Genomic DNA, 21,797 nt, shown 5'->3' with positions numbered 1-21,797 from the left:
GAGACTCTCGAAGGCATGAAGTAGATACTTTGTTTCAGCTCCCGTCCTGTATAGGATAGTCACTCCCTATAGTCCGACCCGGAACCGACCTAGCGGGATCGTCGTGTCTTCACGTCTTAATCTCTACGGAAATGGGAAGTGGTATCACAAGTCATTATCATCAACCCTGATCTATACATAATTGTACGCATCACAGGAATGTCCAAGCCCAGGAGATAAAAGCAACGGGATGGAAAGCCAGGCCATTTTCACAACGCAAAAAAAAAACATTCAATATCTCCGCACAACATTAGAACAGCCATGAGACGAACTTCTGGTAAAACCAGCCAGCATCAGCGTGCTTCTCAGCCTCAGCCTCCTTCGCAGCAAGATAAGCTGCCTCCTCACGATCAATCTCATCCTTTCCAGTGAACAGATCAGCAGTCTCGGGAGTGACACCCTTGCACTTGGTCACGAACTTGTAGCCGAAGATGAGAATCAAGTAGAGCGGAATACCAAGGTAGGCCGTGATGAAGTTCTTATAGTCGAAGTTACCGTATTTCTTGGGATTGTGCACAAAGACATCATAGTTCTTCGTGAAAGCAATGAGAATACAGAAAGCGAGGGCAAAGTAGGAGCCAGCAGCACCGAAGGGCGCCTTGTATGCGAGGCTTTCTTCGGGGATGCCCTGTGCCTTGCGGGCACGCACGAAGTAGATGTGGGTGACCAGAATCGAGATCCAGGTTAGGAGACCGAAGATGGTGACCAGGTTGACAAAGTACTTGAAGATTGTCTTTGAGTCACTGGAGACATTCATGTAGGCGAGCAGGGCGATGAACGAGGAGATTGCGAGGGCGGGAACGGGGACACCGCGACGATCGGTGCGGGCAAAGATCTTGGGGGCTTTGTTTTCACGGGCGAGACCGTAGATGGTACGGGTGGCGATATAGAGGTCGGAGTTGGCCGCTGAGAAGACGAAGAGTAGAATACAGGCGTTCAGGATGTGGTCCAGGACTGGGACCTTGGCTAGTTTGATGGCGACGACGAAGGGCGAGGCGGCTGCTTGGCCGCTGACTTTGCCGGAGGTTGCGAATGCGAGAAGATCGGAGTTGTAGGGAACGAGAGTGCCGACGAGGAGCACACTAACCACGTAGAAGACCAGGATTCGGTAGAAGGTCAACTTGATAGCGCGAGGGATGGTCTTGCGAGGGTTTTGGGCTTCGCCAACGGTCACTCCAACCAGTTCGGTACCGAGGTAAGCAAAGGTTGCTGAGACCATTGTCGACCAGAAGGCCAGGAATTGACCTGTTGGTCCTTCCATGATATAGTGGTTGAATGCGCCTGGGCTCTTCCAGTAGCGGAAACCAGTTCGGTCATGAGTAGGTCCACCACCCAGCATGAGGATGAACGACATGAGAATAATTCCGAGAATGACGATGACCTTGAACGAGGAAAGCCAGAACTCGAATTCTCCAAAGAATTTAACACCGAAGTAATTGATAGCCACGACCAGAATCAGGAAGATTGTAATCCATACTCCAGGGTTGACCTTTTCTGACGGTATCCAGTATGATATGACCAACGCTCCGGCTGTCATTTGATTCGGCGAAAGGATGATGTATTTAAACCAGTATCTACATATGGTCAGTCAAGTGTCTTCGGAGTTTCAGTCAATACGTACGTCCAACCCAAGGTGAAGCCAAGCGCAGGATCCACGAATCGAATAGCGTAGCCAGTAAAGCCAGAGGGCAAGGGAAGCCATGCAGCCATTTCTCCCAAAGCACACATGACCAAGTATACGATGAAACCAACCCAGGCGTAAGCGATTAGAATTGAGCCAGGCTGTAATAAATCAAGTTAACGAAGGTATCACGAGTGGCTTGAGACAATTGAGACTTACGCCAGCCCTAGAAAGCGTCTCATTAGTTTCCTATTTTCCCCAAAAGAAATCGACAGAGCACAGAGTCACTTACTTTGCAAGAGCTTCTCCAGTTCCGATAATCAATCCAGTACCAATGGCACCTCCGATGGCTGTGGTGGTCAGTATTTACTTTCCCCGGATCAAAACTAAACATACCAATCATAGTAATGTGTCTCGCCTTCAGCGCACGCTGCAGCTCAACGTGATTGGGATCACCCAAGCCTCCACGTTGGACCTCAACATCCTCGCCACTGATTTGCTTTGTGATGCCAGTTTCCGTGAAACCCTCAGACTTGAGAGGCTCCATCTTGTTTGCAACGCCTTTGGGGCGGGATCTAATGCGAGAAAGGGGTCACTTGTAAAAGTGAGACCTCAGAGGTGATGTGTAAGATCGAGCAAACAATCTGAGGGAAATCTGACCGGGGGGCTCAGTCCTTATGTACGCGACAGCCAAGAAATGCACCCGGGCACACAGATAAGAAATAGGACCAAAACCCTGTTCATCTACTGGGCATGGGGCAACAAAATCAAATAAGATAAGGCACGAGAGAAGCCAAGCCTTTTCATTGCTCTTTTTATGGGGTACAATTTTACCGTACCGTAAACATCGTGCGGAGTCGGCGATGCCGTGCAGGGTCGCAAGAGTGTAGCTTGGCAGTCTCTAGCTTATGTGCTCTGTAAGGTTTCAATCGCCGAGGCACTTAATAGGCTCGTGTTCGGGTGACAGGGCAAACTAGGGCTGTGTCTCTACCACGTGAAATCAAACATAGCCTCGATTGAGGCTCTACATCTTTCATGCTGGGCTAGACGCACATCTGGGACAGCTTATTACTGTATACAGAGCTGACTACTGTATACAGTAAGGAGAGAATGATAGACATGTCTAATTTCCCACTGTCAAAGCTTGTTGATAAGAGGAATACTACACCAAGCGGAGACATTGGCGCCAAGCCCCCGGAGGCTTAGAGTCTGCGGGGTGAAATGCGCTTTGCATCGGAAGTATCCATAACTTATCTACTGGTAGGTGCGTTTGACTTGCCGTTCTATATGTGTGGCAGATGTAGCCAGTCAACAATTTCCTAATGTCAAGACTAGGTTGAAAATATCAGACTAACCTCAATATAATGCCTTTCCAACCGTGGTCCCACCAAGCCATGAGAAAAAAAAAACGCCCGCCACCATCCTTGACTCAGCCACCCGGTCAATCAGGTGATGACTTGCAGCCAGACCCTACTTCCTTCACCCAAAAGGGGGCTGTTCGAAGCGGTTTCCAGTAGACCGAGGCGATGGCCAAGGCGGGATCAGGCTTGGCAGGCACTCACTAAGCCTAACCAGAGTCTGGGCGCCTGCGCCAAGGCTGACCAGCCGTTGTTCGAGCCAATCACCGTTGAGGAACTGGGTGAAAGTGCCCGCGTATCATGACTTATCTCTCTTGGCCCTGTGGTCTGCGCGCGTCTGGTTCACTTGAATAGAAATATCTGGACAGGGGGAGGTTGGGAATTTTCTGGAAGGAATCGAGGAGTGGCGATTGCAAACGCCGAAGTGACTCCAAAGCTACTGCAAGGTTTTGAGATGGACGCGGGGTATTACTAACAGAAATATAACAGCTGGGGAAGACTGAGTCTGGGGTAAATGGGATTTGCCTCAGTTAGTCAGTCAATCGACTCAATTAATTCAGGATTGTCTGCTCCTGACAGCTCATGTGTCATGCGGTTCGCTCCCAGATCATCTTCTATTACAGTTAGGGCTTTGGTGTTATCCTTGGTACACAGGGATGAAGTGAAGAACTCCTGAAACATTACATACTTACAGGTAAGGTCCACAGTCTGCTTCATTCTAGAGTAACGTGACTCGGTCGACCCTAATTGGCATCACGGTTCGTAATTCTCTATTTGCCGACGACATTCTGGCAACGAAATATCTTGCCTAAATACTGGCCCCAATGACCAATGAATGCTTTGACTTCCACAAAAACTTGAGAAGAAAAACCGTCTCAAATGCACTTGGTGGCCGAGAAAATTTCCTCAAACCCTACTATGGGCCTCAACGATATCCATCTACAATAGAGAAAATCTACTATGATAATAGCGATGAAAAGCAACACAGGAGATGATCTTGCATCTACTTCATCCAGGCGACCTGACATCTGAATGGGTAGCCAAATACGAGCAGATTGATCGAACAAGAGTCAAAATTTGTAGTTTGAACCACGAAGCACTGAACACTACAAAATAAAGTCTTAAAATGAATGAAGCGTTCCAAACATTTTATTCCACCTGCACTTACCAGGCTTTGCTTAACCGTAGATCAGATATTGAGGCGAGTGTCTTTGAGTTAGAGAGATCAACGATTAACATCTATAAGACGAGACTCGACCACAGCGGGGTCGTTTGCTTACGAATAACAGCCTTTTGAGTAGCCGATGGTGCAGGTCTTCATCGATTCGAAATGACCAGAAGTATGTCGTTATAATCAAGCTAGAGATACAAGGCAATGATATGGTCATTGCTGAACATTCTAGCGTTTAATAAACTTTGACGCTGACGCTTAGAGCGATATGTCAGAATATACACCGAAGACAGCAATATTTGAAGATAGAGCTTATTACAATCTATCAATGGTGCCAAGGGATTGCTTGAAAGTCTTCTCACTTGCCCTGGCTATCTAGGACTAACCGAGGCTTTTGACCCTAGTGCGCGTGTCTGAATGTCCCGGCCTTAGCATGTTCTCTCAGTCTTGTTATGATAGACTATATACCCGCTTCATCTACCCCCGGACCAAGAATCTCTAGTGCCAATAGAGTCTCTGTAGTACTTGTCACTCCTTCGCATCTCTAAATCACTGTGAAAACATGCCGCTAAATTGATGAGCACCCTCGACGGGAGTAACCCACTTTAGTCGGCTTATTGTGTAAATCTCCAGGTCGGGCTTCCGTTCATCCAGGATTCCAACATCATCTAAGATTCCCGCTCGGAGGACTGTCACTCCGTCAGGTTCTCCGTTAGGTTCTGCGTCACTTATTTGCCTTCCAAAAAGCGGTGTACCTAGTTCTTATGTTAGATGACTTCACGAAAATCTCAATCTTCCAATACACACCACAGTCCGGGCAGAAATAGTTCTTGATGTTATTTCCACTATCCGATTTTTTCGGGAGCTCTTTAGGATTCCCAGAGACTTTCAACTCATTAGTCTTGATGATCAAGCTATAAGAATAGGGGGATCCAGTAATTTTGCGACAATCGAGGCAGTGGCATAATCCCTAGTGGCATCTCAGCTTAGTTTGGGTTAACCACAACTTGACAACTCTTGAGTTATACTTACCGTCGCTATAGGCTGACCACTATATTCAATTCGGATCTGGCCGCAGGAACAGCCGCCGACAGCCATATTGGTAGAATAAAATTCGCGGTAGAAGGGAGACTGACTTGAAGACACATAAGCTGACTGCCTTTTTCTTTATAGTTAACTTCCAGGTTAAGTTAGTTAAGTTGACTAACTTTGTTAGGCCATGACTCATCAAACAGCCCCAACAAATCCTCGAAACATTCCAACCTCAACGATGACAAATTCTAGTAGGACGGCCTTGCTGGAATTACAAAGCGATGGATGAAAGTGGACTTGGTTTTGGGAATTGAGTCGCAACAGTGTGATGCTATCCAAAGAAAAGAGCTCAGCCCCAAAAATTTAACTACCTATCCTGAGCATCTTTCCTGAGGTGCTCTCCAGCCTATACCAATACGCTCCATAACAAGCCTCTCACGCTGTTCCCATGTCTCTCCTCCATATTCGAGATCTACTACCTGTCCATTCGAATCACGAGCTCGTACACCACTTGAGTCAAATTTCCAAGAGTGGGCTTTCTTCGCATACCGTCGCAGATCTCGCTGGAAGGTTGTATCACCAGACCAACCTAGCACAGCACAGCCGACAGTGCGCCATGGTGAGATAATGATGTCAACACGACGGTGATGATTCGGGTTCTTTTTTCTTTGCCCCTCTATCAAGTCTGGGCTGAAGTGTGGAACTTGCCAGACAACAAGTGCCTTGTCCAATGTATCAAAATTCCTCGATCCTTCGACATGCAAGGGTAAAGTCTGTTGCTCTCGATGTGATGAAGTGAGATGTAACGCGAGAGTGTGTGTAATGTACTGGTCTTTCTCAAGACTAGCGACAACATCAACAATCAGATTCTTTGTCACAGTATCATCGCGGTGAGTCAAGATAACATCCACATCTCCGCTTTGTTCCTTTCCACGACGGTATCCGCCAACGATAACGCACTCAACTTTGCCATCCCCTTTGGGTCGAACGCGATTGGCATGATCTCGAATAATATTAGCAATGGATTCGGAGTCGGCGCGCGAGACACCTTCTTGGAACTCGTCATAGTACTTGAGTCCAATCTGCTGTACGCGAGAAAGTGAGCTCCATCCATGCTCAACGATATCATCAAGATCACGCCAGCCTCGGTGGTAATAGAACTCCCGTGCGGTCTTCGCACCGACGCCCCAGATCTGATAGAATAAATTCAGAACGCACAGCACAGGATCTGAGTCTAAAGCATCGGCTGCTGAGACATTTCCATCGTCATCGGTATGTTCACATCCACCATGCTGTTGCCATTGAGTAAAAAGATTCGCAATCTTCACATCGCACCCGGGCAAGGCCAAGATCTCATCTCCTCGACGTATCACATGTGGATATGCTGCTAGAGATGCGATAGAGGTGCTATAAGCTCGAACACCAATCTGGTCGAGCGTGAGTTCCCGAATGCGACGAATTTTGACCAGTTGTGAAATGAATTCTTTATTTGGCGGATGCAAGGGAGCAGACCGCAGACACGCGAAGAGAATATGGTCTCGGACCCAATCCGGCTTAGGAGGAAGGGGCTCCTTCTCGTCATTCTCGGAGGTTGTCTGTCGGTAAAGTTTTGGTGGAGAAAGCTGGCTGGAGGATGTACCCGATGGTTCTTTGGCATGTCTTGCGTGGTGGCGCCCAGGTGTTTGAGTAGATGAAGATGGGAGTCCAGTATCTCTCTTTGCACGTTCAATGATTTGATTTGACTTTGCTTCCCAGGACTTTTTTATATTTCCTGTGGTGGGAGTAGGTATCTTTCGTCCTCGATATACTGTGAAAGAATCTTGAGGTATACACTTCCCAGCCTGTATGGATGCATCCATCCATTCCAGCTTGAGAACCGTGAGTGTCTTCTCGTCGACCTCTTCCTGTTTCGCTAGGTAGGGTGCCGGGACATGGTGATTTTGAGGTTTAGCTTCTTCACTCTCGGACCCAGTACTAAGGTCGATGATTTCGATTGGTGTGTTTTCCCCACCATGCGTCTCTTCTTTCTTTTGACGCTTTTTGGGAGGCTCGGGGATTGTATCGGCAGATTTCGGGGCAGAACTGGACGCTGGAGTAACTTCCTCAGTCCAGACCCCTCGAGAGCGTAATTCAAGCGCAGCACGTTTTGGACGGCCAACCGTTCCAAGAATAATTTTGGCTTCAGAAATCTCATACGTGATTTTACCGCCATGCTTCATCAATCGTTCTTCTGCCTTGTCTAAAGCCTCTAAAGACAAGTTCGTTGGAAGAATGAAAAACAAGGGCAACGATGAGAATAGAGAACCAGGCTTCGTCTTGGCGTCCGCGGACGAGTCTTGATCTTGGATCATAGTGGTGCTTTCAGCTATACTTGTTGTATATGTCCATTTCAACCATTTTATTTGCGGGCTTCTTTTGGTTCAGGGCTAGTCATTAATTCCAGGCTGTTCCTTCTCTAAAGCAGACATGATGCTCATGCCTGAGAGTAGATCAAAGAGGATTTTTGGCCCGGTAACCTTCAAAGCACAGTTTTTAATGTGTTAATATATCTCGGGGGATTGAAGATATCAAGGGGTGTCGAGTCTGAGAGTTGATTGCCCGAAAGTTATATTGACGTCACCTGATTCCTGCCTGAGGCAGAATACTTTTATACGCGATTTTGAAAGAATGCGCCGTCGCAATAACAAAAATTCATACATATTGTTCAAAGATGGGTACCCTATCCAAACCTTAGTTCACTGAAGATCGTGTCTGCGGAGAGCTATACAAGAGAGGCCCTCTATCCGATTTAGTAATGATACCGAGGCCACTATAAATGTGCAAAAAAAAGGCCAAAAGGAGAGGTAGAAGTTGGGTGAGGAAAATATATAGAATCGTAGAATTAATCTACAATCATTCTATAGAAACCTTCAAAAAAATTCAAGGGTTCTGTCTCAAGGTGCTTGTCTGCTTGTGACCTTCGCTGAGAAACCATTCTATAACCAGCAAATGAAAAGTGAGAGCCAAGGCGTATCAGACGATATGCGCCTCAAGTCTTGGCTCATCGGTCTCTCTCTCATTAACTTGAGCTGGAGTTCCCTTTCCAACAACCTCGGTGCTCTTGCTTGGAGCGTCACCGACCGTCTCAGTGATAATAGCACCGTAGTTACCAGGATCCTCATCCCGATACCTCTCCTCGTCGTTAACAGAATTCTTGCCATGGCGCTGATCCATCCACCTGCGCCAGGGCTTATAAATGAGAACACTCAAACCACCAAATATTATGAAGCAACCACAAATTCCGCCACCAATAGCGTCATAGTAGTCGCCGGCAACCTGGACTCCGTCCCAGAACTTGCCTGTGGCATCAGTGACATTCAAAATCAAAGTGAGCAGTTGAATGACACCGATCACGATTGCGACAATGACAGTAAGCGTTGTGAGCACGATTGAGTAGTAAAGGAAGGCAACCGGGTCGCGGTGGTTGTTGCGGGACTGCGGGAGCTCGTCATCATCGCTCGTCGCGGAAGCTGCATCAGAAGTGCTTGATGGCTTCGCTGGGAGGAAGTTTGCCGCAGGCTGGATGTAGAGCGAGAACATGAGAGCTCCGTCAATTGTGTCAAGGAGACACATTCCAGCTAGGAATCTAGTTAGCACCAATAGTTCTGGGCATTGAAAAAATGTTCCAACTTACCAGTGAAAAGGGCTGGGAGGATAAGAATCACCCAGAATGAAGTTCCCTTTGCGGCTTCAATGGAGGAAATTCCAAGGAGCGCGATCTCGGACGAGGTATCAAAACCCAGACCGAATAGGATTCCAAGAGGGTACATCTTCCAGGGTCTACGAAATGGTTAGTATTTCGCGTGTGTGAGGTATACTGCATAAAACATACCTGTCAATCAATTTAAACATCTTTTTCAATACTGAAAAGAGAATTCCACCGCCCTCAATCTTCCAGGCCTCATCTTGTTGATCTTCAGGAAGATTGAAAACCTTCTGCATCTGCTTGATCAATTTGAACAAGATGTACGCATTCATGATACCAAGCAGAATCAAGAACGCGGCACTGACAGAGCTACCAATGATGCCACCGATAGTACTGAAGCTGTCAAACCGCGAGGAGACAGCAGCAGCCGTCGCAGCAACAACGATAGAGGTAATGATGACAATTGTTGAATGTCCCAGTGAGAAGAAAGTTCCTACAGTAACGGGCTTCTGTCCAGTTGCCAACAGTCTTCTGGTCATGAGATCGATGGCAGAGATATGGTCTGCGTCGAAGGCATGTCTCAATCCAAGAGAATAGGCCAAGGCCGCAGTGGACACGAGCGATGGATGGTAGCTCAATACAATCGCAGCTGCAACCCAGACAATGATATTCAACAAGGCGATGAACGCGATGATTCCGATAGCCCGAAGAGGAATCTTTCTAATGCCGGGTATTTTGCTGTGTGATCGCTCAGCATGGCGAAGAAGAGGCTGCAGACTCCATTTCCGGTCGCTGTCTAGACTCTGTGAGTCTGCAGGTGCCTCGAAAGAAGACATGGTTGGTATGCTATCTCCAGTAGTCACTGAAAATAGTGGTACTTTCCTGGTGTGAACTTTCGTGACCTATATAATGGCACGCAGCTCACCCCAAAAGAATTCACAGAAGAGGGGCAGATATATCCCTGCTGTCGACCTGCAGAATGGAGAAAACTTTCCCTTTATCGGCCGTCTTTCCCGCCAAGGCCGATTGGTTGCCAAGTGCGCCAGTCTACTTGCTAGAGGCTTCAACAAAATATGGCAGTAAACAGGTCCGTGATAGGTTTCCACAAGCACCTCGGAAACTATGGAATCTCCGACCCAGACTCAACTTCACCAGTTCACTTACAGAAAAACAGAAGTTCGAACTCTGCAAAGTTGTCGGACCCCGCACGTGATATGGCGGGGCAGCGGAGGAGCGGAGAGCCCCGACTGATAGTCGACTCGTTATTATTCATGGCCTGCGTTGCAATGTGCTAATCCCTCCTCTCCGATGCCGATATTTGACACCCACTCGATGGCCTCGGCCGTGCTTGTGATTGGCCTGTTGTTTGCCGGCCGCATTTGAGCGGGTCTGTGATGGCCGCTCGGCAAATTACCTTGAAAGTCCCGTTCGTCTCCGTTGAGATTCGAATTTTGCATAGGGCTGTGGGGATCTGATGCTTGTGAGTTTATCCGGGTGGAATCTCAACTGGATCTGTACAGTATACTTGTATGATCATGGGTTTAAACACTCCGATTGGTTGAGTTGATTAAAATGTATTGATTGTGAATTATAGACAACGAATAGAATTCTGGCACTTTGGCAATCTTCCGAGAACAGCCCATTCATTAGAATTATGAAAGTTCGGAGTATCATACCATCATCACCATATTGGATATCCTTCATAGTACCGAAGGGAGATGGCTTGTGTGATCATTGGTCCATCTGCTCTCTGCCAGATGGCTCGGACGATTCAGCACGTATGATTTGAGACGAGCAAGAAGCATAGAGGCGATCCAGCGACACATGCTAGAAGAATCCTCTTCTGAGCTTCAAAGCCTCGTTCAACCATCCCAGCCAAGCTGTGCAGGCCGGTGAGCCATCAGATGTGGATGTGTCAAGAATTGAACACAAAAGAGAAGTGCTTGAACATTTGCGAAAGCCTGTTCATATTCAAGCGACAGCTATAACAGTTGGAGACGGAATCCACTTGGTCACTTTGGGCTGTTGACGAACGTCCTTGCTAATCATGTTCCATTCATTTCTCGTGATGGGTGTGACATCGGAGGCCGACAAGGGGGTTTTCGGTCCACGTCTCGTCTGATATTTCATTTTTGAAGGCGGCGGCTGTCTCCGACCACGAACAGTGTGAATGACAGGCGACTTCTTGGCATATTCACGAGCACTCTTCACATGCTCACGGGGTCGATCGGCTTTGATTGCCTTCACCTTGGGAAGCGGCTCAGCCTTGACAGCATTGATCTTGGGGGTCTGTTCAATTTCGATAACTTTGACCTTAGGAGCTTGCTCAATCTTGACAGCTTGAACTTGTTGGATTTTGATGCGCATGGGCAGACGTTCGGGGATACGCTCAGGCTCAGGAACTGATGGAATGATGATGGCGTCTTTCTTGTACATGCTCTTATATGCAGTTGCAATAGCCGCCAGCTGCTCATCGGGGATATGTAGTTGTTCATAGAAGCAGTCAAAGAAGGCCTTGCTGAATGGTCGACCTTGATAATCTTCGACGATGCGATGAAGTAGCTGGATGCAGGAAGTCATGGATGGCTGATCCGAGCGCGAGAATGGTCTGCTCGAAAGGATACACATCCGTCGTTTAAATGTATAAATGCGATCCATGTTGAGTAGGGTCAGGCCTTCCTGGCTGAAGACAACTTCATTTTGGAGGATGGATTGTTTAACCAGACACTCGTTTGCCTTTCGCTCGTACTGGCTACGACCGAGGGCGTCGGTCCAGCTGGTACCCAGGGAGAACTTTCTTGATGCCTTGGCTAGTGATCTTTCGAGAAGTCGCGAAGATTGGGGCTCGAGTGGTGTGACGGGGATAACCATTAGGTCGGAGGGTTGGCCGGTCGGATAGGGCTTGCCGCGGCCCACCAGAAGAGTAACATGCATCATTCGTTGTTGAAGTTTACACGAAATATATTCCATGGCGGGGAGAATGGAGGGGATTATAGTCTCAGAGTCGAAACTGAATTCAGGAGAAAGGGGCGGAGAGATCATATCATTGGTGAGGGTTCGGGGGGAATTGGGGACATAGATGCCCGTTGGACGAGGTAGACGAATGACACCCATGATGAATATTGGGTTTGATCTTAAGGTAGGTGGTCCAGAAGATGGACCCCTCGTGGAAAAACCGAATTGTGCAGAGCGATTGCAGGCCCTCAGGCCGTGATATAGGGCCAATTCAGGAGTCACCAACATCAGGACTCCCCGCATCGGTTCCCTCTTAATATGGAAAACACAAATTAGCACATTTTAAGTGTTGCTAATGTTAGCAAAGTCCGCAGGAAATCATCCAATCATCTCACTGCGATCAGCGCGATATTGATACCTGTAACCGCTGCGGCGCTGGCCGACCAATGGGATCTCGTGATTGATCGCTGCCCTAATGCACCAATGCATGCCACAGCACATCCAACAATGCGACATCACAACACGCGTATTGGTCCTGTAGACGGCCCCCACTCAATCCAAGGATATGATTCCATTATCCAGAGTATCGGTACCTTTGACTCTCATTGACAGGCTGAGAATCACTTCAACTTGTCTAGCTCCGGACGTATCTGTCTAGGATCCTGCATAGAAGGTACCAGCCCGAGCTACCAGCGGATACAATGAAGCAGTCACTGGCTCAATTTACACACTCACTGCACATTCTGCATATGTTTACTTTGCCTAGGCATAAAATGACCAGTGTCCCGATAAACCCCTCCACTCAGCATGACTTCCCATTGTTGGTGGCACCCATACATGAATATTCAGTCAGCCCAACTGCACTAGAAAGGTCCCACCACTAAGATTTAACCCAAGTAGGCATGTTCGTTTAGTGCCACAAGGGGGTATGTGTGCATGTACAGTACCCATGAGGCTGAACATAATGGCCAACAGTGCGAAGCACTGCGCATAATCAGACCCTTTGACCCTTACAGTCCACACCCCTCGTCCAATACAGCTCCATCTGCATAAACGAGTTACAGTCGCATCTGTAACTTTCTATTCTACCGGTGCCACGTCGCTGGTGCTGCTCCCAAGCGCCGTGGTTCACGAAGTGCATTCGGGGCTTTCTACTGTGCGCAAATCAGGTTTTCACCTCCTTGCCTCGCTTTTGATCTCAGATCTCTTTCTTGATTGTCAACCCTACTGACCCTCTCATGAGGCTTCCTTTGCCTTTGGTGTGGTCTCTGTTGTGGGTCTTATTGGTCTGTGAATGCGCTGTTGGTTGGGGGCCAATGTCTCCCACGTCATCTAATAACATTTACGTTCCACTTGCAGTTATACTAATTGAGCTTAATTTGCTCTATTATATCATTAAACCTCTCAGTTGCCGAATCCTATACACGGGTGACTTGAGATCTATGGACCAAAACCTGCATCTACGCTTTCTTGTTTACTTTCATTTCAATTCCATGAACATCTACCGTACCCTAAAATGATAATTTAATCCTTTCAAAGTGACAATACCGCAAGTGCTGAGCAAAACAGGAAAAAATGATATTAAAAATATCAAATCTTCAAATGAAAGGGACATCATCAGCGTGTAAGAGGTTGCAACTACTACATGTGTAATTCACCTCACGTTGCATTTTCGACGGCTTCTAATTCATCCTGTCATCATCTCACATAAATCTAGACAAAGAGCAAATTCACACATGAGTTCAGCGGCTTGATTCGTGCGCGAGAGACATTACGATATCATATTTAACAGCATGTGTGACGAGCATTTCTTGAGGGCCACTCTTCAAACTAGAATGGCATTTTTAGCTTTCTTTCTATAATTTACATCCTAAATACGATACTCACCTGTTGCATCCCCGCTCGGAGCCATCATATAGAACTAACGAATGTCTTTCTTGAACGTTTTTTTTTTCTAAGCCTGCCGGATCGAACCACACACGCAGGCTACCTAGAGGCTGAGCTCGGCTTCAGTCTTTTGGAGTCCTATATCATGAGATCGTATAAACCGCAATATACTGATCAACAATAATCTCCAACCGGCCGAATATAACAACGATAAGCCCACTGCTACTCATGCCACCAATCAAATCAAGCATTTTACATAACTCGATGCCACGTCAATTCGTATTTCTCGACGCTCAGATGATCCATGAGACCTTTCAAATGTCGGTGTCGACAGACCGCGCACCAACCTGCAACTAGTGATAAGAGGCTTAGACCTTATACCTCATGGAGTTCTTTTTCTCCAGTCATTGTAGCATTTGGTTTCTTTATCTACTTATATTGTGAGAATGGACCACAAAGAAACTCTGTCAGGTTGGATGCACAGGGCTTATATGGTCAGCTAGGATAAGTGAGACGGGGTGTTCTCATTTCACCCTTTCAATATTGTCTATACCTGACACAGAATGCTTCGTCGAGCGCCGAGTGCTTTCATCCTACTAAACAACCTATATACGAGCTGGGGGTAATGTTCAAACTCGTGTCTCACCCGCGTGAGTCCCGGGCCAAGGGAAAAAAAGTTCAAAGTAAAAGTGTCTTATACTTAAAAATGCCACCTATAGGAGACCCGTGCTCCGTGTTAGGTTATGAAATATTTTCCAGATTTACATTTAGGCATCGAAATCTTTCACTAATTGCTTATTAGGCTGATTGATACGAAAGCCTTGGATTGAACATGCTTCATATATCATTTTTGTCCTGCTTTGGTGTCTCTTTTTCATCTCTTCTTGCCAATTTCCGAGTGCCTCAGCTGAAATTAATCCATACGTTATTAAATCATAATTTCAAAGTTCTTATGGCCTAGAGTTTTGATTAGGAAGCAGGCAGCCATAATTAGTCTCGGAAGTTCAAATCGACGTCGCAGACTTCCCAATCCAGAAATCCCCCGATGGTGATATCACTACAACGGAATAACCTAATAAAATGTGCAGGCCTCTGTGCATTATTCATCAGCATGATACAGCTCATAAATCGTATGATCTCGATGATCTTTTAGTAAAGCGAATCAATTGGGATATTCCCGATTATATGACAATATATACGATCATCAAATCATGACAGCGAGAAGAAAGGGAAGCCAAGCGGTTGATCCTGAATTGAAGTCTTTAGCCCAGCTCGTTGACATAGCCTGAAGGAGAAGTGGGCAAGGGTCCTACGGTATCAGATTCTTTTACAGAAGTTGATTGGATTCCAGAAGCATTTTAGTATACCCACCTACGCAGCTCCCCACTTCGATTTGAGACATGTACAAGGCCTTCCTCATTGGAATACAAATCGCGGAGCAAGGACCCATAATAGGTTAATCTTCTTTGTCGATCAGTTCGGTGTGATGCCGACAAGCAGCTCTAAATAATCTACCAGAAACTGTCACTGGTATATTTATTCTGCCTACTTTCCCTTCTATCTCAAATCATTCAACAGCCTCATCTCAAAAAAATTCGCTTCATCTTCGACTTCCCATACCAATCATGAAGTTCTTCATCGCAATGAGCCTTCTTGCTGCTGCTGCGCATGCTGCTGCCCTTCCGGCCGCTGAGGTTTCTCAAAATGAACCTCTTATTCCTCGAGCTATTTCACCATGCTGCTACGTGAGTCATTTTCTGGTATAGGTTGGCGGGGACCTAGAGCTAAAAAAGTCCCAGCTCGATTGCAAGGGCGACCCAGCTTGCAAGGTATAAGCGACATCTTTATGATTATGCGCTTTGAGTTGCTTAATAATGTGCACAATTGATTATTCTGCTCTGGAAAAGAAAACTCCCATGAGTTTTCTAGAGATATAGAGATCGTGAAGATAGAGGTTCTTTGTATTTATCACCGCTATGGAATGAGTTCAGACCCGAAATTGGGCATTATCACCATGAAATAAGTAGTCAGAATCATCTGTGAATATAAAATCACGCAAGTGTTACTGTCGTTCACGCACAAATTCCTAGATCGACCCTTTGCCTACAATGCCATTCGCAACAACTAAGCACATCGCGACTACCCCCTCATGCGAGCAGCAGGACTCAGTCATTTAGATATCAAGTCAAAACATATATCTTGTGATAAGGTAATAAATCGCCTCTAGCAAATGGACTATACATAACAAGGACTCGGCTCAGCCCTAGTTCCACCATATTAGGGCAGCCTATGATCGAGCGCTTCGCAACCTTTAAGACCAACATTCTAGGTGTTTCTTGATCTACTTTGCAGGAATAGGAAGACAAGTGGAAATTTCAGAGACTTAGGTAATACCCTGGCGTACAATCATGCTTCATCTCAAAGAATCCTGTCATCTACGGTCAGAATGAATACCAATCAGGGAATAGCTTTGTCTGGGAGTCAAGTGTGTAGTTGTAGTGTCTAGAATTAGTGGGACGGGAGGTCAACTGGTGGGTTCCATATAGTGAGGATCCTCTGTCGGAATATCTGGAAGAAATTCACTGTGAGACTTTCTCAACTTGATTAACTCTTTACATTTATATCATAAGCGATTTTGATTTTATATAAATTGGTCTGAACGCCGAGGTCGTGAACCACATAGTAGCTTATATCGTAGTCGTGGGGCAAAATGCGAGAGTAACACCGAGACAAGCTCAAGAAAAACATATCAAAAAACACCATGGTTCATCAACTACCTAAATCTATGGGCGAGACCGTCGACACATAAAGCCATCGTAACCCAACCTCCGACCCATTGCAACATATACTCGATATCTACACTGTTCAGAGACTAGGCATCATCATGTCCAATTCAGACCTCGCCTAGAGACACATCAAGCAAACAGAAAGATAAAATATGTCACAGCCTCCACACCTGCTACAAGAACAAATCCGGAGAAAAGAAGAGAAAAGAAACAAAGAGAAAGGGAAAACATAAAAAGATACACATAGATACAGATCTACCAATTACTTGGCAATGATGCAGAAGATAACGGCGCGGTGGAAATCAAGTCGAAGATGACGGCCACTGGCAATGCAGAATGCTCAAGCCATGGCGAACCAATCATCACGCCAAAGGCCTAGAGCTGGCCATCTCACCATACCGTCCACGGCTGCGAGTTGTGTCATAAGCGTTGAGAACACGCATTTGACCACCATCGTCAGCCTGGGAAAAGGCGTAACCACGCTGTTTGCGCATGCGCTGTACTTGGCGGACTTTCCGAATGGCTTTTTGGAATTGCTCCATACGCGGGCGATAGTCCTGGACGTTGTATTTCTGGATCTCCTGCACATGGTGATATTGCTGGGGATAGTACATTCGCTTGGCATACTTCCATGCATAATCACGCATGAGACAGATGGCAGGGAGGACAACGGCCATCAAGTAGAAGATGGGAGATTCGAAGAGAACTGGGATTGTGCCGTAGTATTCGCGGGAGAATCCAATGGCGGGGGCGGCGTAACCGTAAGCCGGAAGGAAGATCAACCAAAGCAACATTGATCCAGGAATGGCGATGAAAGTGTATTTGGTCCACACGTTTGTGATCAGAGCAGCCTTTCCGAGGACAGTAGCAAGAACAGCAGTGTATAGTGCCTCACCCCATACCCAGTGACCAGCAACTTTACCATCGGCCATCGGGAGATCCCAGAAGTAGATCAACTGAGATAGGATGTAGAGAATAAGGGAGTGGAAGAATCCGTTCAAAATCCAGGCCCAGAAGCTGTGCTTGCGGAAGAACTGTCCTTCTTGTCCCAGGCGATACAGTTGAGGATAGCGGTCCAGCAAGCGAGCGGAGATGTACTGATCAAAGATTCCCATAGCAAATGGAGGCAAGACGGTGAAGAGCACGTTGTAAAAGGAGAGCGTCCATGACTCGTAGATGACTTCACCAGAGAAAGCGTTTTGGAAGGAATACTGTTGCAAGTTAGACATTGCCCTCACATAGTTGGAGAGGACAGACTTACCCAGAATTGAGTCATATACAGTGTGATGTTTTTGTAATAAGAGTAGAGAATGACTCGACTGATACGTGAGTAACTCCACGCGCCGTGAACCAAGAGCAGCTTGCGAAGGAACCGGAACTGCGCAATTGCCACATCGGCAGATCGTGCTGCTTGAAGACCTTCTACACCACTGATACCAACACCGACGTGGGCAGCTTGGATCATAGACACATCATTGGCACCGTCACCAATAGCCAGGAGGAGAGACTTCAAGTGCCGCTTGACAAGCTTGACGACCAACGCCTTTTGAAGGGGAGACACACGACAGCAGACAACAGCTTTGCAAATGACCGCGAGATCCAAGAACAGCTTTTCCATATCCTTCTCCAAAGCAAATGTCAAAGATCGTCCGTCGATAATCAAAGCCAAAGGCTCAGCATCACCAGAAGCTATTTGACTCTTGACAGCATCCAATTTCTTTTGTAAGTTGTCACGGGTAGCTTCTGCTGATTCCTCGTTGATGATCAAAAGCGTCATATCCTCCGAGATAAGCTTACAAGACATACCAATGTTGATGGCAGTCTCCTGTCGGTCACCAGTCAGGACCCAGATCTTGATACCCGCAGTCTGGAGCGTGTGAATAGTATCCGGAACACCATCTTGCAAACGATCCTCAATAGCTGTGGCTCCAAGAAGATAGAGATCCTTCTCAATCAACTCAGCCGCCTTGTCCAGTTCATCCGCACGATTACCACCGACAGTCGTGGCAGCCTTGTCGAAGATCTGGTACCATTTCTGGTACTCATCTTCAGGGATCTCTCGCATAGCCAGACACAATGTTCGCAGACCATCCGAGGCATATTCTTCCAAATGTTGAAGAGTTGCTTCGACAGTAGGATTGTCAGGGTGCAATCGCTCAAGAATGACGGTATCAGCACCCTTGGTGTAAATACGGACCTTTCCATCTGGACAACGGAAGATAGTTGACATTCGCTTTCGGGTAGAGTTGAACTCGCACACTGCTAGCAGTTCGTATTCAAGTTCCTGTCCTTCGGCCTCGAAAATGACAGATCTGGGTCTTCGGTTGGTAAATCGATATCCAAGCGAGGCAGCTCCATCAACCAAAGCTCCCTCATCGGGCGAGGCTGCTTGGTACTTGATCACATTTGGATCCTTGTCATTGCGCTCGGGGATGACAGTGTGACAGGTGGCGAGAAGAGTGAGCAGTTCGCGAATGGCATTTTGGCTGGGGTGCGATTGCATGTTCCTCTTGAGTGTTTTAAAATCGTGGATACCAACGTCGCCGTCATCTTCCATAGCAGCTCGCCGATCTTCGGGGACATCGTCACCGTATTGAATACCAGCAACAGATATTTGTTTGAACTCCATCATGTTGCAAGTAAGCGTACCTGTTTTGTCCGAGAAGATGTACTCAATCTGACCAAGTTCTTCGACAAGGGAGGACGTGCGGCAAGTGGCCGGTGTATCGGTCTTGTCATAGTAGATATCGAGGTCCGAATTGATGAGGAAAGCCTGGAAGTACTTGACAATTTCAATAGTCACAAACAGAGAGATTGGAACCAAATTGGAGTACAGAACCCAGTAAGTGAAAATATCCATGAAGAACTGCTTCACTGGCTGGACTGTTCCGTATTCAAGATAAGCAAGTTTATTGGATCGGGTTTGTCGAATTACAAGATCACCAACGGAACTGACAACACTCAAAGCAATGAGAATGCTCACCAGCATCAGGATCTGGATGTTGACAGTTCGCTCAACTGCAGTTCGTTTGATCGGAGTTGCAGTAGCGTTACGCATCAGCTTCGTCTCATGACCACTGAACACAACTATTCCATGAATCCAGGGTGTGTTACGAAGCGTTGCACCTCGAAGCAAGAGCTGGTCAGGGGCTAGTGGCAGCTCTTTCTCGCCGCCTCCGGCGTTCATAGTCAGAGTAGCTTCGTAGGTATACAAACTGCTGTTCGGTTGTTCAGAGCGAACCCGGCCGCTCAACCGACTCAAGTCACTAGGACTGACCAGATGGGCAGTCTCAGGAATGGCCTGCTTGATTTTCAAGTTGGTCTCGCCATCCAGGTTTGCTGTCTCAATATAGCACAGACCCTCTGGCTCGGACGATGCCAACAACACCAAGTCGGCTGGGAAAGGCTGTTCGGACTCAACGCGAACCACATCACCCACTACAACATCCACCCACGTTGTCTCGTGGAACGAAGAGCCCTTGAGGACTTGGGTTTTTGAATAGTTGAGACCTCTGTCCGACATCCTCCGCTTATAGTCTTCCACAAATTCCTTGATGGCGGACACCGCCAAAACAATAGCGAGCGGAACAATCGTTGTGTACTGATTTGTCGGAGACACATTGGGAATTTGTTGTAGAACGGCGGTGAACAAGAAGAACAAGTTGGCGTATTTGGAGAATTGTTCGAAGAGGAACTTGGGGATGAAAGTGAAGATGTTGTATTTGGCAGTCGAAACGTGATTGCTGACGAACCTGTGGACAGCATTGGCCGGGGGATTGTTGAGTTGGATCATGCGCGGTCCCATTGTCGAAGGGTCAGCTTTGCTCCGCTTGAAGATGTTGAGATCTGACGCGCTGAACTTCTTTCGCGGTTTCGGGGGCGCTGCGTGACTGGAAGCACTATCGACCGTCGCCCTTCTTGCCCCAGCCTCTGTCAAAGGGAGGTCCATTTCCGAGTATTGATTTGAATTCCCCATGCCAAACATGTACTTTGCCTTGCCCATTAAGCCACCCCCAAGTCCGAGGATACTGTTGCGCTCAGTTGCCCTTCGAACACCATGCGACTGGTTGATACGGTCGTCATCGGCGTCAAGATCATAGTATCCGGAATGCGCATCGTCGAGGTCGTCGTCCAAGGAATAACGCTGGTAATTGCCCAATCCGGAAGTCTGGGAGTAGGTTCGGTCCCGGGAACCGCTTGAGTAGGGATCGTTTGAATGCAAGCCCGGATTGACAGGCGGATGCGCCGGTCCGGGGCCAGCATTGTGAAGCGTTGTACCTGGCGGTACACGCGATCCGACAAAATTATCGTAGGATACCGAAGGGCGCGTTTGCGAGTAGGGTTCGTCGGAGTCGTCAATATTGTAACGTTCTAGGAGGTGTTCGTCATTCACAGGCGGGCCTTGACCACTGTTGTATATGGGACCGGAGTCCAACAGCAAGTCTTCATCGCGACCAGCGGCTGAATGCGACCCTGGAGGCCTACCGCTGGCCATGACGCCGCGGGGAAGCTGACACCTTCACTGACGTTGCGCAGTAGTGATGCCCCTGAGGCATTGATCAAGAAGCGTAGTCGACAGAAAGCTATTCGCCAGGTCTGTCGAGGAAGAGTAAATCAAAGGAGCTTTGATTCTAGTTGAAAAAGATGAAAGGGGAGACGGGAATGAGGTGGCTTTGCGGGTGAAGGCAACAATTAAGCTATGTTTGGCCCGTTAGGCGGTAAAGCGCTTCACAACATTCGAGCTACGATGTAAGTTACTGGATATTCGATTGCTTTTAATTATTAAATAGCTAGTAGGAAGTGTTTTTTAGGATTCAATTCAGGATATGTCGTTACATCACTTGGCTGTGTCCATTCTGCAACAGATCTAAGAATAGGGGTCCTCTTGGCATCAATATAAGAAACGCCAACTACGACATACGTGGGTATAGATAGACCCGTCTGATCTTTGACCACGTATGGGAGTCAACATATACCGTTTGTTTTTGATTTGCGACATAAGTATATGCGACTACAATGGCATCCAGATTGCTGTTCTTTCTACCGTGCACATGCTACAACAGAACGCCCAAGTCCTTTCACATCCTTACATGATTAGCCCACCGGTTTGAAACAGTGACAACTCAAGACACTCATTATTCGGGAAGAAGAGCTGAGTAAAGAGAGGCCCAAAATTGAATAAAATGGTATGCAGCGTTTGAAGATTTTGTATACAAGATATGCTAACTTGAAACATTGTCAGGGAAAATGCAGACACCGATTG

General features: G+C 47.1%; 7 protein-coding genes across 7 annotated transcripts; 1 reads left to right on the top strand and 6 right to left on the bottom strand.

The window, feature by feature from the left end:
* Nucleotides 1–289: 289 nt before the first annotated feature.
* On the bottom strand, nt 290–2,207 carry N7511_002623 (dicarboxylic amino acid permease agtA; the record flags this gene model as incomplete). The annotated part of the gene is made up of 5 exons (XM_057125048.1): nt 290–1,613; nt 1,661–1,821; nt 1,880–1,886; nt 1,953–2,010; nt 2,057–2,207. 5 exons carry the CDS (start codon nt 2,205–2,207, stop codon nt 290–292), a joined length of 1,701 nt encoding a protein of 566 aa, XP_056987207.1.
* Nucleotides 2,208–4,738: 2,531 nt separating this feature from the next.
* Nucleotides 4,739–5,287, bottom strand: N7511_002622 (GFA family protein; the record flags this gene model as incomplete). The annotated part of the gene is made up of 3 exons (XM_057125047.1): nt 4,739–4,944; nt 4,997–5,159; nt 5,222–5,287. 3 exons carry the CDS (start codon nt 5,285–5,287, stop codon nt 4,739–4,741), a joined length of 435 nt encoding a protein of 144 aa, XP_056987206.1.
* Nucleotides 5,288–5,592: 305 nt separating this feature from the next.
* N7511_002621 (type-X family DNA polymerase) lies at nt 5,593–7,572 on the bottom strand (the record flags this gene model as incomplete). Its single annotated transcript, XM_057125046.1, has 1 exon — nt 5,593–7,572. The coding sequence occupies one exon, from the start codon at nt 7,570–7,572 to the stop codon at nt 5,593–5,595; it is 1,980 nt and encodes a 659-aa protein (XP_056987205.1).
* Nucleotides 7,573–8,233: 661 nt separating this feature from the next.
* Nucleotides 8,234–9,742, bottom strand: N7511_002620 (HoxN/HupN/NixA family nickel/cobalt transporter; the record flags this gene model as incomplete). Its single annotated transcript, XM_057125045.1, has 3 exons — nt 8,234–8,838; nt 8,895–9,040; nt 9,093–9,742. The coding sequence occupies 3 exons, from the start codon at nt 9,740–9,742 to the stop codon at nt 8,234–8,236; spliced, it is 1,401 nt and encodes a 466-aa protein (XP_056987204.1).
* A 1,135-nt stretch (nt 9,743–10,877) lies between these two features.
* N7511_002619 (uncharacterized protein) lies at nt 10,878–12,020 on the bottom strand (the record flags this gene model as incomplete). Its single annotated transcript, XM_057125044.1, has 1 exon — nt 10,878–12,020. One exon carries the CDS (start codon nt 12,018–12,020, stop codon nt 10,878–10,880), a length of 1,143 nt encoding a protein of 380 aa, XP_056987203.1.
* Nucleotides 12,021–15,373: 3,353 nt separating this feature from the next.
* Nucleotides 15,374–15,583, top strand: N7511_002618 (uncharacterized protein; the record flags this gene model as incomplete). Its single annotated transcript, XM_057125043.1, has 2 exons — nt 15,374–15,493; nt 15,515–15,583. The coding sequence occupies 2 exons, from the start codon at nt 15,374–15,376 to the stop codon at nt 15,581–15,583; spliced, it is 189 nt and encodes a 62-aa protein (XP_056987202.1).
* A 1,313-nt stretch (nt 15,584–16,896) lies between these two features.
* N7511_002617 (aminophospholipid-translocating P4-type ATPase DRS2) lies at nt 16,897–21,029 on the bottom strand (the record flags this gene model as incomplete). The annotated part of the gene is made up of 2 exons (XM_057125042.1): nt 16,897–17,745; nt 17,796–21,029. The coding sequence occupies 2 exons, from the start codon at nt 21,027–21,029 to the stop codon at nt 16,897–16,899; spliced, it is 4,083 nt and encodes a 1,360-aa protein (XP_056987201.1).
* Nucleotides 21,030–21,797: the final 768 nt, after the last annotated feature.

This window comes from Penicillium nucicola (genome assembly GCF_028828085.1).
Source record: "Penicillium nucicola strain IBT 29836 chromosome Unknown utg000002l, whole genome shotgun sequence".
Lineage (NCBI taxonomy): Eukaryota > Fungi > Ascomycota > Eurotiomycetes > Eurotiales > Aspergillaceae > Penicillium > Penicillium nucicola.
This window is presented reverse-complemented; position numbering and strand designations above follow the sequence as displayed.